This window comes from Aptenodytes forsteri, unplaced genomic scaffold, assembly GCF_000699145.1.
Source record: "Aptenodytes forsteri isolate BGI_AS27 unplaced genomic scaffold, ASM69914v1 Scaffold229, whole genome shotgun sequence".
NCBI classification, from domain to species: domain Eukaryota; kingdom Metazoa; phylum Chordata; class Aves; order Sphenisciformes; family Spheniscidae; genus Aptenodytes; species Aptenodytes forsteri.
The window spans coordinates 3210935-3226623 of NW_008795863.1; the positions used below are offsets into that span (position 1 = coordinate 3210935).

At 40.3% G+C, this 15689-nt stretch overlaps 1 protein-coding gene across 1 annotated transcript in view; it reads left to right on the forward strand.

The window, feature by feature from the left end:
• PIEZO2 (piezo type mechanosensitive ion channel component 2) overlaps positions 1-15689 on the forward strand; it is a 143364-nt gene that overhangs the window by 54228 nt on the left and 73447 nt on the right. Inside the window, exons 10-15 of the mRNA XM_019473345.1 lie at positions 951-1074; positions 2688-2938; positions 3635-3783; positions 4527-4700; positions 12809-13041; positions 15461-15621. Coding sequence (XP_019328890.1) covers positions 951-1074; positions 2688-2938; positions 3635-3783; positions 4527-4700; positions 12809-13041; positions 15461-15621 — 1092 coding nt within the window. The remainder of the gene's footprint in view (positions 1-950; positions 1075-2687; positions 2939-3634; positions 3784-4526; positions 4701-12808; positions 13042-15460; positions 15622-15689) is intronic.

Here is a 15689-nt window from a genome sequence, read left to right on the forward strand (position 1 = left end):
GCAGGGCTGCTCTCAATCCCTTCATCCCCCAGCCTGTATTGATACCAGGGGTTGTCCCGACCCAGGTGCAGGACCTTGCACTTGGCCTTGGTAAACCTCATGAGGTTCACATGGGCCCACTTCTCAAGCTTGTCCAGGTCCCTCTGGATGGCATCCCGTCCCTCTGGTGTGTCGACCACACCACTCAGCTTGGTGTCATCTGCAAACTTGCTGAGGGTGCACTCGACCCCACTGTCTATGTCATTGATGAAGTTATTAAACAGTACTGGTCCCAATACGGACCCCTGCGGGACGCCACTTGTCACCAATCTCCATCTGGACATTGATTGTCCAAGCTCTTCAAAGAGTTAAGAGCCATCTTAAATCTTGTAACTGCTCCAAATGCAAGGCATATTCAGTTGACTGTGTCTTTTGTAACTTAAAGGCATACAAAGAAATTTTTGATTTTTAAATTAATTGTGTTTAAGCACCTGAAGTACCAAACCTCCTAAATCAAAAGACTTAGGATATATACCAACCCTAATAATGACAATACACTCACCTGCCTCTGCTTCTTCCCTGCAAAAAGGGAAAAATGAAATGGACAGATGGAAATTATACCCATCAATATATAATGAGAAGATCCTTAAACTTATAAGATGGGAGTAAAAAACTGAATAGAACGGGGGAGAATAGAACTGTATAGGTAAATACCTTTAAGAATAGATGCGGAGTGAAAAGTTATTACTCAATGGAAAAGTGCAAATGAAATAAAGTTGTTTTCAATCAGAACATTTCCTAAATGTCTTAACTTTCACAAAGATGCACTTTGACACTGGTGCCATCGTTACCATTTTCTGATGGACAAGAGAAAACAAAGGCGTGCAAAATTCATGAAAAAATATGTTTGTATTAGCAGGATATAGGATATACAATTAGTCTGTTGTTTTTGTTTTGATTTTTGTTTGCAGATTCTTTTCACAATTACTTTCTGGCTACTGCTTAGGCAACACCTCACTGAACAGAAAGCACTTCGGCTAAAAGAAGCTACTTTATCTGAGGTCAAAGTTGGAAGTGAAGAAAATGAAGAAAAAGGTAAAGCCACCTCCTGTTTAGCCCTTCAGTCATGATAGAAGTTCCAGTTACTGCATTTCTGTAATGCTGAAAGCAATTAGCAAGATGCCTGTTATTAGCTAAGAAAGTTACTACAAAATCTATGTGCAACTGTCTCTCGGGATATAAAAACAAAACACCTTTGAACTTCAGAAATGCAAATGAAATGAGAATTCTCTTTACTGGAGGGTAATTGAAATGACTCATTTGAAAAATGTCATGGAACTTTCAAATGGAACTAAAGCCAGCAGATTAATTTCTGTAGGAGTTTAACCATGGGAGAAGAAGAGTATACATAGGAAAAGTCAGTTGCTAAATTCCTTGGAAGTTGTGTTTGTACATAAGCACTTGTACAAAACCAGAAGTTAAACTACTGATTTCAATGGAAAACTAAGCGTGTATATTTTCAGTGCAGGGGCTCATGCTATCAGAAGCATACCTGAGAGCAAAGTTTACTGCTACAGTTTCGGCTCATCTAACAGCTTGGTGGCCTGTTCTCTCTTTTGCTGCTGGGCACATGTTCCCCCAAACCTTCCTTGCCCTTTTCTGTCTCTCTGGATGCTAATCTGAACAAGTTCAAGTCACTGAAATGGTAGAAAGCCAGCCTGGGAAGCAGTGATGTAGCTTCCTTTTTGATTAATTACAGTATTTGTCTAAGTAAAACATGTCAGAGCTGGACACTGCAAGGATTTGCAAGGCAAGAGCAAGGAAAGAGTCTGAGAAGAGGAATGATGAGTGGGACAAAAGGAGTGGGCGAGCCTTTTGATGCTGAAGTCTCGATATTGTTCTCAATGTGAAAAAAAGCATTACAGCAATGTGCTATGAGGTTGACAAGCCCTCTTATCTGGATACTTGCTTATGTGTACTTGCTACTGGGGGGACACTTACCCTGCCCTCCACAAGCCTCACCAGGTTAATAACTGGGGAATCCTGACCTCTTCAGAGGGCAAAAGCAGGTTGTCTTTTCTGCAATGGCTCAGGTACAGCAGAAGAAGCTGGAAAAGTGATAGTTTCTTTGAAAAACAGCAGTGTTAGTGCAGCATTTATATTTTTTTAAGCTTGTTTGGTTTTATGTTTTCTGTTTTCTCTTGCTTGTGGTTTTTAGAGGTAACCACAATATTCTCTAAAGGACGAAACTCAAGATGAGAGGTTCAAACTCAAGATGAGAGTTTAAACTTTAAACTCAAGATGAGAGGTTTCTGGTGGCGCTGGTGGCTTCTTTGTTTTCCAGTTTAAAAGGTTTCTTGCCTAGGAGTATAGGTATTGCCATGGAAAGTGTTTTGACTGTTATCCATTATACAACCCTTAGACTCTAATTTTCCGCTACAGCTGCCTGCATTTCAGACAAAGTGAAGATGGGTGTCTGGTAAGGACATATAGCTATGCACTGTATGGCTCCGGTAGCAGGTTGAAGCTCATATGAAGTTAAAACTCTTTCCTCTGCTCTGGAGCACGTATGATTCAGAAATACAGCCTCTTGCAAATACTGTGTTTTAAGTTTCTGTGTTGTGTGCAGAGATTTTACTTTCCACCAATTTCAATTCTTACTAAAAGTCCCCAAAACAGACAGAGGTCAAATGTGACTGTATTTGCAGAAGAGGAGTTGCAAGAGGGAGAAGTGGCAGAAGAACAGGAGGAAGAGAAGGAGGAAGAGGAGGAGGAAGAGGATGATGAGGATGAACAGGATATTATGAAAGTCCTGGGGAAGCTGGTGATGGCTATGTTCATCAAGTACTGGATTTACGTCTGTGGGGGCATGTTCTTCTTTGTCAGCTTTGAGGGTAGAATTGTCATGTACAAAATCATCTATATGGTCCTGTTCCTCTTCTGTGTGGCCCTCTATCAGGTAAGTGAGAACTGTGTTAACTAAATTTTGTCCTTGAATATAATGGTTCATATCTTTAACTTGGTGATAACGTAGCTCCAAACAGAATTCATTAACAGTGTGTTTGTTAGATACACATAGATACAGTATGTAGTTAGATACCACATAATAAGGTCATTTGAAGGGGTTAAGACTAATTCTCCTTTGGATTTTGATTATAGTGACAGGCAAAGTGCACATAAATTAGATGCATACAATACACACTTCTGCTCTGGGACTCCACCCCACATCACCGTGAGATTTGGAACCTGTGTGGGAAAATTCTGGGCCCATGCACGTCCTACATGGCCACCAGTTTTTGTGGCAGCTGGTCCACACAGCTTCCACACCCCAATGAGCATGGAGTCCCTTTCCTCCTGGACTTTCATCAGCTGATGATGATGAAACTGAGTGACTGAAGCTGTCCCTGGCCTTTATGTCTGTGGCCGTGTCCCAACAGTCATTTTTACACAAAAATCTGTACTTGGGTGCATGTGCATCAGGAGTAAAAACTGTATCTCATAGAACTGTGGCTGCTGTTGGGTAAGCGTTGTTTACTTCAGGCCAGCTAGGAAAAATAGTATTCTTAGTCTTTGTTTGCCAGTACAGTGTTGTCAGTATTTTTGTCAGTGTCTTTGCCTTCGGCTTGTTTCAACGTCTTTAGTGTGTGATTTTCAGGTGCACTATGAATGGTGGAGAAGGATTTTAAAATACTTTTGGATGTCAGTGGTTGTTTACACGATGTTGGTACTTATCTTCATCTATACATACCAGTTTGAGTCGTTCCCTGGGTTGTGGAAGAACATGACAGGCCTGGATGAAAACAAGTAAGTGGTTTCGATTAATTTCATTTTTTCTTTGGACTTTTGAGTTCAGTGTGGTGGAATGCTCTGAGAGCAGTCTTCCTTCTTGTGTGGGAAAAACATCATGAGACCATCCCCAGGCATAGCTGAGTTGGCTCAGCTCTGAAGCCATAGAATTATTGGTGTGACAACAGAGATGAGCAAGGGCATGAGAGGGGCTCAAAGAGTCATATTGCATCTGCTGCCCAGGCCTTGGCACCGCTCCTGTTCCCAATACAGTGCCAATACTCCTCTCTACCTCTGACCATAGGAGCAAGATCTGGGAAGACATTAAGGGTAGATTTGCAGGATGTCTGGAGCTGATGAAGGTGGACATGCCTTCCTGCTAATAAGGAGGGCTGTGTTTCTTCCTCCTCATGATGTATTGGGCATTTCTCAACAGGAGCTTACATGGGAGAGTATATGCAATATGAGTGGATCTCCAGTGCAGGACTTTCAATCAGAGCCAACTCATCTGGTTCAAGAGACCTATGGCAGGGTTGGTTCATTTGACTCTGTACATTTACAGTATTTCTCTACATTACTGAGTCCAAATGCAAGGTATTTGCGTTGTAAAACTTGCTGGTTTAGAAGAATTTTTAAAACTAAAAACACATAACAAGTACCAGCCCCTTATTTCTTATTGCAAATGGTTTGTAATAATGTCTCATGGCAAGAAAAATATTTTGGTGTGAAAAGGTGGCTTAGTGGCTTGCTTTTTTTTCCAGACTAGCGGACCTTGGCTTAAAACAGTTCTCTGTGGCTGAGCTATTCACACGCATCTTTATCCCTACCTCCTTCCTACTGGCGTGTATCTTACACCTTCACTATTTCCATGACCGTTTTCTCCAGCTCACTGATTTAAAAGCTGTAACCAGCAAACAGGACAACACTATTTACAGGTAAAGAAACAAAGTAAATGGAGCTATTGATTATCTGTATGAAAATGCTGTTTCTGACTGTCTTGTAGTGCTCACTTTTCACTAGATGTTATTTGCCTTTTCTATGACTACCTGGCTTAAAAAGAAGGTGCTCAGCATCCAGCACCCCGCTAAACAAACGACAACCAAAGTATCTATCTTCCCCCACTTTCCCCTACACACTGAAGTTTTTCATTTTGGGGTACATTTTCAAAGGTACTAATGACATTTATGTATTTATCTCATCGGCTTTGACCTTTAATGGAAGTTAGATGCTTAATTGCTACGTGTGCCTTTTTGTAAGTTCTGTCAATAATAGGAAACACGGCTTTTAATTTGGGTCACTTCTGTTTTTCAATGTCCATTTTGAGGGCCAAATGAAGATTGGGAGATCTTTGGCAAATACTACATTTGCACTGGACAATTAGGCCTTTTTGTAAAGTTGAATTCAGAAATGGAAAAATCCCAAACCTGCGGTCACTCTTTGAAGTACTGACCCTTGGCTATGCTAGCTCTTTGAGACATTCAGCGATCTCATCAAGAAGTTCATTAGCATTTTTTCATGATTCTGGGACCTCGTTTTTCCTGTGTTTAACTCTTCCATATTCTCCTGCATAAAAACATATCTGGCCTAGGATCCTGCTCCAGGTGTGTAAGAGAGAGAAATGGTTTCAAAGTACATAGTGTCATATTATGCGATGACATTTACTCTAATTCTTTGAAGAAACCAATTCATTTAGATACCATTTTTAGAGTGTTTACCTGTCCAATGATAAGAGCAACTCAGCTGCATTTATATGAATGGGGACTGGCTGTGTAACATCACGTACACCACAGTGTGTTGTGGAATAATGACAGCTTATCTTAACAGAGAATTCTGCTCTAGGACTTGCTAGATTTACAGAAGCGTTTCAGATATTTTTGATGATTCAGTTGAATATGAAACAACTTTACAGTGTATGGTACAAGTATGTTTGTGTTCCCTATCGGCAGTGCATGTGAATAAGCTCTACATTTGTAGAATGCTTCTGGTTTCTGTATTTAAATAAGTTGCCAAAACCAGAACAAATCTAACTTGACAAAATTTACTAACAATGTTGTATTTTTTTTTAACTTACCTTTTTAAATGACTGTTTGCATAATACTTTCTCCTTTTGCTTTTCTTGAATTGCTAAATCTGATGGTAGATTCAAGGGCCCTCTGAAATGGCCTGTGAGCAAACTTTCTTTGCCCATAGCAGACTTTTTGTGCAGCAGCAGGTGCATGTTAACATCTCTGAAGTGGGCAGCCAAGCCCTGAAACCAGAGCCCAGATAGGTGTCTGAGCTGAAACAGGGGTTGTTCCTGGGCTGAGGCATTTGGGGGGATGCACTACGGTTTGCAGTAACTGTGCAAGCTCTTTTGTAGCCCAAACACTTTGCACTTGTGCTGAGTATGAACATTGAAACTGCTTCCACCTCACTCCTAGTGTGATCCAGTAGGCACAAAATGGAAAAGACAATCATCTGTGGCGCTCCCGGGATTTAGGTGGGTTCATGGCACAGCACACTCTGCCTGTGAAACCACTACTTGCAAATTTTTCTGTTAGAGATAGATAGATATAGATACCAAAATATTCGCTACAGCTCTCCAAATGCTGGCATGAAGAGAATCACTGTGACTAAAGTCACATCATTCTCGGGGGATGGAACCACTGAAACTAAAGACGCAAAATGTTTTCAGTGTCCTGTTGAGAGCAAAAAAAAGTTAAAGACGAGACTAGTATCAGAAAAGAAGGTTGTAGGATGTAGATTTTATCGGTAGTCAGTGACATTTTTGCCAGCAGTAAGTAGCCTTGAGATAGGGTGCTGAAAGTAGGCATTTGTTGTTGCACCAGGCTTTTTACTGAAATAAAGTGGCAGGTGAAGAGGATCATGTGATATCATTAGATTCTTTGCCTTGATACTATATTGCTCTTTTTTAAAGTCTAAATGTGTACTAGATTGTATTGAGCTGTCAGATAAGTAGCTAGGTATTTTTAACTCTTAAATGTGGTCTATGTGCTACATTTGCCATTTTGCAGTATTTCAAAATGACAGTTATCACGTTTATCATTTGTTTCTCCTCAGAAACTTTCACAAGTGTGTCCAATACCCAAATCAGAACACTTTTTCTGGTTTGTAGTACCATAAACAATGCCTGACGTATGGACATCCAGCTGTTTCTTCCCTCTTGATGCAATAAATTAGTTCTTAGCATCAGTCAACTTTAAAGTTTAAAGCTTCAGGGTGAGAGCTCAGCTGACATTTGCATTGATGATGCGTAAAGCTGTATAAGATCTAGCACAACAACCAGCTCCAGCTTAACAGTAATCCTAGCAATAGAAATAAGTTGCAGGGACAATTAAAACACAGATTAAAGATTCATATGTATATGTGCAATTTTCTTACAAAGCCACTAAAACTTCATTTTCCTTTTGCTTTGAAAACACTAGCATTCACTCAACAGCTAGTTTACCTTTCAAAACTGCTTTTATGCTGCTGCTTTTGCAACGAACAAAACATTTTAAATAAAGAAACTGAACCTTAATTTTGAGTAAGCAGACAGAACTCAATCCTTTTAATAGCGAACTTGTTAAAACAACCACAGCAGGTGAGAGCTAGTCATGAAAGTAATAGGGAAAGCAGCTCCAGTTCCTCCATCTGCCCCTGAACTGCTATGTATGATTATGGTATTATGTTTGTGTCTAACTGAAGAGTCCTGTTAAAATTGCTGAGACTGTTGATGTATTAAGATGCTGCTTCACATGAGCAAAGTTTGGAGAGGCCTCTGCCAGCTGCAAATAGAGGGGACAGAAACTGGCACACTGGAACTGGCAGAGTGAGGCACTTCTCACTCTTTATAAAGGTGATTTATAAAGGTCAATTTTACATCTTCAAGAGAAAGAAAAGTCCTCTGATTAGGACTTCCCAAGCCCATTTCCTTGCTGCACCATGAATTTCTATGGTACGATGCTCCATTATAATCACCTTTAAATAAAAAAAGAAGCAAGGTAGCTATTTTTAACAATATGCAGAATATTCTGTGGCTTACTAGAGATAAAGCAGTAGAGGCTGGTCTCACATTTTGGGGTCTATGAAAAGAACCTGCAGTTCTAACTGAAGTTGCATGTGGTCTAAGTATTGCATTTGTAAGTTTCCTAGAGTTTTCACTGCATGGTGTATGTTAAGTTTTCAGATTGTGCTTTGTTATGACAATGTGTCTCTCTTGGTAGACAGGAAAGTGCATTCATTCCTATTTAATGGTTTCCTTTTCTCTCTCTCTAATTCATTTCCCATTTTCATCTCATGCATTCTTGTGCTTTCATCTCCCACCTCATAGCCATGCCAAAGTCAATGGCCGTGTTTATCTAATAATTAATAGGTGGGTACTTCAATTCTTCCTTTCCTTTAAAACAAATATACCTTAACTTTTTTGTTACTTCTTAATTGCCTTAAAACAAAGTGTGTTCTTGCTGCACAGTACTGTGAAGTAAGCAGGGAGAGAATGTTGTTCAGGTATTGTAGTCTCCTAAAGCTGATGAAGCAGTTCATACATCTCTCCTGCATATGTATACGTTGAGAGTTCATCTCCCAGCTGGGAATTCTTCTCTTAAACTTTGCCCATGCCTCAATACAGGAATAATTGGTGCTATTTGTAATTGGCTGCAGACAACAGACTTGGTTGAGGAGGCTCGTTTATCTACCCTTCGTTTGTGCATGGAAAGATGCATGCTTGCATGTGCACACATACACACAGACACACACAGACACACGTCCCTGTGTTCCTCACAAGCACCTAGGAAAGGGAATTGGAGGGCCAGGTCAACTAAATGTGCAGTATGTATTATGAGTTTGTACAGACTGAGATTTCCCAATTCAGAGACAGAAATGGAACATGCAGTACACTGAAACCACTGCATGCTAAGGACGTTAATACGTAGGCTGAGTTGGGTGCTGCAGTATCCAAACTACAAAAGCCCATATTGCCAGTCATCATTCTTTTATAAATGGCATCTTGAAAACAGTTCCATAAAGTAGATGTCTTTTAAAATATTTGACTGGAGTAAATATGGGCTTTTGTTTAATCAGCTCTGAGGATAGAAGGACTTCTGAGTTTGCTGTCGCCACGGAATATAAACAGAAAAGCCGAGAAAATCCCTTGTTTAGATATTTGTGACTACCTGCTCTAATAAGAAGTTAATTTAAGTGTCATGTTCACGCTCCTTCTTCAAATGCAATCACATAGTTTGGGCCAGGGTTCCTAAAAGTTCACCAGAGCTGGAAACCTGGTCTGTAGGAAGCCCGTGTGTCAGGGAGCAGCGACAGGCGGCTCGGTGAGGGCAGGCAAGCCAGGAACCAAGGGGCATGGCCAGGAGGCAAGGCTGGGCTCTCTCCCTTGGGGAGTCAGGAACGGGAACCAGCAACTGAGGGTGAGGATCAGGTCCGGAGATGGTAACAAGGGTCAGCCACAGCCTGGGGAGCTCCCAGCAAATCCATAGAGATGAGCCAGATTGGAGGTGAATGCAGTCTGTATGCCAGGCTTAGGGTCATGGAGGCATGGGAGCAGGCGCAGGCACAGCTGCAATGCAGCCACAATGTAGGGGCAAGAGCCTCAGTGTGAAAGCAGCTCCCAAAGGAAGGAGAGGGACCCCCTGCGCTGAGGCTTCCTGGCTTGCGCGCACCCCAACACGTATCAGCCAGCTGGCCTTGGATGCAGGCAGCAAAACCCCCTGCAAAGGCAAGGAAAGCTGTCAGGGTCCTGCCAATAGAGGTATGGCACTGTGCGCTCAGTTTGAATCTTGCATGCCGAATATTCAGGAGATGGGTCACTAATGTTTTGCAGAGCAGAAAGCTTTATGTTATAAGGCTGTGCATGACAGATACTTGAGAAATTGTTTTGGGACAGAAAGTTTCAAGCAATTCATAAACTGATTACAAAAAATTATCAAAGGCAAAAGATGCTTCATAATGCATCCAGTAAGTTGTTATTAATTAATCTTCTGCTCTAGCAAATTACAAATAGGTGAAAGCACTAGTCCAGTAAGGACCTGGGGCACATGCCTGATTTTAGTGCCTCTGAAATTGCTTTGATGCATAAAACTAGATCTACTAGTATACTTCTCATTAGTGATACCCTATTTAATGAATTTGAGGGTAGGAAATGCTCTCAGTTAAAACCACTAGTGGCTGTACCTTCAAGGCTTGTTGTCTGCATTATTATTTAGTTATTTCTCTTCCTAAGTGTCAGACACAATAACTCTGTGTTATTTTGGATAATTTCCCACCAGTACGTGGTTTCCAACCTGAAGTTACATCTAACTAGCTGTGAAGCCTGTACGGGTAGCTTGTCTTAGGTATTCTAAACTAGTGCAGTTTTTATATCCTAATACCTCAGTGTTGTCTGTTACATGATATCATGTGATCTTGTAGTGGAAAAAAAAATTAAAAAAAGAGGAGCAACAACCCTAGCAATAAATGAGGAGGTCTGGGAAGAAAGATTCCAAGTAGACTAACTTTCTGAATAGTGGGCAGGGCTTTTTATCTAGCCTTGGTTCTCCTGAGCACACAGTCCCATGCTCAAGCCTACTGATGTCAATAGAACTAAACGCCGACATACTGAAAACTAAGCTCATACTGAGGCTTTATCAGGTGTATATATATTGCATGTACCCATCTTTATAACCCCATCACCTTCTGGATCTCCTGGATATGAATGGGAGTTATATGAATAAGAGAAAGATGAATCCTCTCATACAAAACCCTGTAGGGTTACTGTGTTTCTGTCCAGTTTACACTGAGGTAAGTCAGTAAGTCCTTGATTTACACCAGTGTGAATGTAGATTTTTCCATTATAAAAGTCAGTTGGGAAGATAGATCATTAAAATCAATGCAATTGCACATGTGCGAAACCTGTCTGGTTGTACGGATACTTTCATTTCGTGGGGCACTGCCTTTTAAACGGGCTCTGGTGATTTATAGTAACCGGGGATCTCCATAACATTTGAACTGAACTGAAAATTCATTCTCTCTTCTTTATACGTGGCCCTCCTGTCGGTACTTTATTAGAGTTTTAGGTAGATATGCAAAGTTAGATTATGTCATTTTAGGGAGTATTATTGTTTAGTCATTTTACAGAGATTTGAATATCCTTTTAGTATATACGCTATCTTAAATATGAAAATAAAGTATATCGGCGAAAAAGCCCTATTTTCAGTAGCCAAGGCTACGGAATATATTGTTGAGTATAAGAGATTTTCAGATTATTGGACACTCAGGTTCATCACCCAGGCCATGATGAGGGTTTTTAGTAATCATTGTCATGAATGTATTTATTCAGTGAGATTATTTGGTGCTTGACTGTCCTGTTAAACTTGTACTTTTAAACCACCTTTTCTGCTTTTTGGTAATTGGTATGGTATTTCTACTTCAGGATTGTTTAGTCAAATTTCTCTAGTTTTTCCCTCATTTGAGCCACCAAAGTTTCCATCTTGAAGAAACTGCAACTCCCAAATATTTGAAAAATAATTTTGCTTGTTCGACTTTCTCATTAACTGCTTAGCCTATGCTCTTATTTTTTAATGATCAGATGGTTAAATCTAGATTTTTAGTTTCTTGAACTGTAAAAATCCTAGTTAAAATTGGCAGAATTTCCTGTCTAAATGGTAATATGCCAGATTTTCACATAATGAAAAATAAATCCCTGGGATGGTACTGTAGCATATTAAAGTTACTTGCATTAGTCCAGGAACAGTCTAACAGGTGCTTGAAAGTATGCTGAGCATAGTAATTTCAATAGCATAACTAAACATTTAGTGACCTGATCATATAGATACGCACTTGCCAAAGGGAGGCTTTATTGCAAGAAGTCATATTCAAAGGGACTATTTATGGCAGTAAGCGCTGTGCTCGGCAAAGCACATAGGATCAGGGAATTAGGAAAAGTGGGTTTTCTGCAAATATGGGAGGTGAGTCCCAACAGCACAGCTGGGGGGAAAAAAAGAAAATATCTGAAGCCATAAGAGAATGACTCTTTTCTCAGTAAAGAAAAGATATATACTGAATAAATCTCAGAAAAATTGGCACCATGGCAATAGAGAAATACCATTTCCTTGTTAAATCAGTTGTATCCCAGTTTTGGTAGTCTGAAAATTACTAATAGATTTAGTAAGAGACAGTTAGAAATATAAGAAAAATCTCTGTGAGATGTAGAAAAAAGAGAGAGAATGAATGGCACTATCAAAGACAGGCATGATAAAATACACTGAAGCCACAGCCATGGAGTTTTCGCTTTCATTTGTTCCCAAACCTATAGCTGGAAGAAAACTTGGAAATTCCTTGGCTTCCCAGCTGCATCTTTCAATTGGAAGAAGGTGGAAATGCATTTGCAGTAATCAGTCAGATACTTGTGATGATTCAGCTGCATTACTGACAGCATGGTACAGCACTGACCATGTTTAGCACTGGTGTAAATAGGTTGCCCCCTTTCCATCTGTGCTGCAATTCCGTGTTTCTTTATAGAAGCGCCCTGTGAATGTCATGATGGCATGCTCTTGGCATCAGAAGGCTTCCGCAGATGGAGTAGGAGAATGCTTTATGACTTGTGATGTAGCATGACGTATTTGTCGATGACCTTCTTCTGTAACCCCTCTGTTCTCATCTCCCTTTTTCTTTCTGTTCCAATTACTTTGAGCAGCCTCAAGAAAAAAATACCAAACCACCAAAATGAGTAAGTCCCCTATGAAGTCATGAAATGTTTCCTCTTAAACAATGTCATTTCATGCTTCTACATCTTAAACTCTGACCATTTTCTCCAGTGGGGAAAATGTCAAGTTTAAGTGTCAATACCACTCATTACTAACTAACCATTAGTATCTGAGTGCGAAGTAGTTACTAATACATTCCAACTCAATTTGCAGTGTGTGTTTGGAGAAAGTACCAGAATCATTAACTTTTCTGCTTCTAAGGCATTTTCCATTAACGGTTTATTTTTTCTAATTACACATCTTGAAAAAGAAAAAGACTACAATGTCATTACTGCTCAGTTTGCTGACATGCTACTATTTACCAACAGACTGGTGCACCAAGATGGAAGCCTGCCTGACATAACTATGATGAATTTAACAGCCAGCAGAGAAAAGGAAGAGGATAAAATGCTGGAAGAGGCTGGTGAGAAAAGAATGGAAGAGCCAGAGGGGGAGGGAGGGAAAGGGAGGGTCGAAAAAGGAAAAGAAGAAGAAAAGGAAGATGAGGACAAGGAAGATGATGATGATGAAGACAACGAATCAGAGGAAGAAGAAACTACAGGTAAGCTCTGCAAATTGCAATTTTTGCCTTCCTCAGCCTTAGTTAACAGTGGCAACAGATGGTTCATTCTTGGTCATCCCTGCTCACTTCAATCATCAGGTTTTCCTTCTGATTTTACATACAGCCTTTGCCAAAAGAGCCTGAACTGAGCAGATGGCTACTTGTCAATTATTCAACAGGCTACAGTCTCTTCTAGGGAAAAATCATACTGTTTCTGTAGGATGCTGAAGATGAAAACAAAAAAAAACCCCACGTCTCTCTTCAGGAGGGAACTATTCTAGGTGGTCTGGGTTGGATTAATAGGAGGTTACCCCAAATCCTAAGAAATCCTTTGGAGTGAAATCTCTTTATAATAAAGAAAATACACATAGATATTTAATCTTTGTTACTGCATGCTTTCCAAGGCACTCCACTCCAGAAGTCCCAAAGGCTTTGCTTCATTATTCATGTGCACACTAGTGTCATATTTTTCACTTCTGAATATGGAATGTGTAATTGATGCCAGATGAACATAAAAATGCTTAAGGGCAGACATTGGTAAGGCTGATGTTGTCATCCTTGATATTGCTAGGATGAACTCCGAACATGAATTATTTCTGCAACTCAGTTTGGAATATGAGCCATGAGTGAAAACCAGGGAAGGGCATTTAACACCCAAGGAAGCTGTATTGTCCGGAAATGGCCTGACCACAGATTTAGTTGCTCGCACCAATATTCACAGGACTGTGACACATAAATAGGGACAGGGTCTTTGTCAAGGCAAAATGGCACTATTTATTACATAGTGATGTACAATTTTTCAGTGGATGTGGTCAGGCCTATATTTTATCCCCTGTGCATGTAGTGCCCGGACATGCTAGACAGAACTTGGTACAGTACCTTATCTGCCTGCTCCACTTAGCTGGCACTGTCCGGATATAATTTGCATGGTGGCAACACTGCAAATGAAAATAAATGCGATGAAAGAATGAGTGAGAACATCTAATTCTATAAATAAAGACTTTCCTTAAATACACTCATTGCACCTATAAAAGCACACATGTAGGATTAGAGTTCTATAGCTTGATTAATTTGTCAAGTTTAATTATGTATTCATGGAATTTACATGACTCGGCATTTTTATTAGGATTTTCTAACTTGTGGTTGGAGAAAAAGGGCAGAAGAGAAAAAAAAATGGAATTTGGTTGTCAGGTATTCCAAAAGTCTGCTTTTTCACACAAATGTGCATGTGTTCTTCACACAAACATGCACAAAATAACCTTCTTGGTTTCCTTTATATGTAAAACCACCAGATAAATTGAAATAATTACATACAGAAGCTGGTAACTCCTTTGCATTTTTACAGCTTAGACAGTGATGTGTTTTGGTGTCACTTGCAAATGTTTCCGTCTCTGATCTTAACAGTAAGAATGTTCTCACAGCATGTAAAATCCTTCTAATCTCCAAAAAGCTTCTGAAACCCCTAATACAATGTGAAGACTTTATACAAATATATATGAGCCTGGTGAAACAGTTTTATAGCCAGCCCACAAGCAAAGACGGCACTTAGATAGCACTGTTCAGCATATATATTGTCATATATACTCATATGTAATAGATGTTGCCACATGCTTGCTCATTGGGGTATTATTTGGGAGGATGGCTTTTTTAGCAAAATAATGTCTGTGAAGGGATATGGTCAACCAGCTTCCGGATCTTAACTTGCTAAAGCTCCCTTTTCAAATGAGAGAAATATTCAGCCGGACTGCAATTTGCCTTGCCTGTTTTAGATGTCTTTCCTTGGATGGCACAAATCACACTCTGGGAGGGTGTGCTGTTTGCAAGGCAGTTTAGATAACTCTGACATATGAAGACATCTATAGTATAGCTGTCTAAACCCATATGACAAGAATCCTACTCCTAGTGTGCATGGATCTCTTCCAGGTTGGCTGAAAAGCTTTCTGAATAGTAGTAGTCTGTGCTTTCTGAAAACAGACTGGGTCCATAGCTTCCAAACATCAAACAAAATCCTGATCTTTCTGAGCTGGATAAGGGCCAGGGCTGGAGCATCTCAGATCTAGTTCCTGGGTGGGATCCCTAAGCTTAGGTCCAAACATACTGGAGGAAAACGGAGCCCAAGAAGGGCTCTGCTAGAGATGAATAAAAGCAGAATTGGCAAGGGAAGCCACCACCACCACTTTTGAAGTGGGGAATCCTTTCAGTGAAAGTGAGTCAGAAGGGAGAGCACCACAGCTGAGTGGGCCTCAAGCCCATTTTGTCTTAGTCGACCACTGAGCCATATCTTTAACCTCTTTCATGTCTTACTCTAAGGCCTAGAAGAAAAGAAGTAGAAAGCTCATTGTTGTCTAGTGGAGCATTCCTTTTTACAGAGACCTTCTGTTTTTCTCCTCACAATGGCTCTGCTTGAACATCTCTGCAGACTTAAGGAACAAGTGGCATCTGGTGATCGACCGCCTTACAGTGCTGTTTTTGAAATTCCTGGAATATTTTCATAAGATGCAAGTCTTTGTGTGGTGGCTGTTGGAGCTGCACATCATCAAAATTGTTTCCTCTTACATCATCTGGGTCACAGTGAAAGAGGCAAGTAAACACCCACTATCAAAATCTTACCCATGGTGGAGGTTTGTCAGCATCTGCTGTGCAGTGGC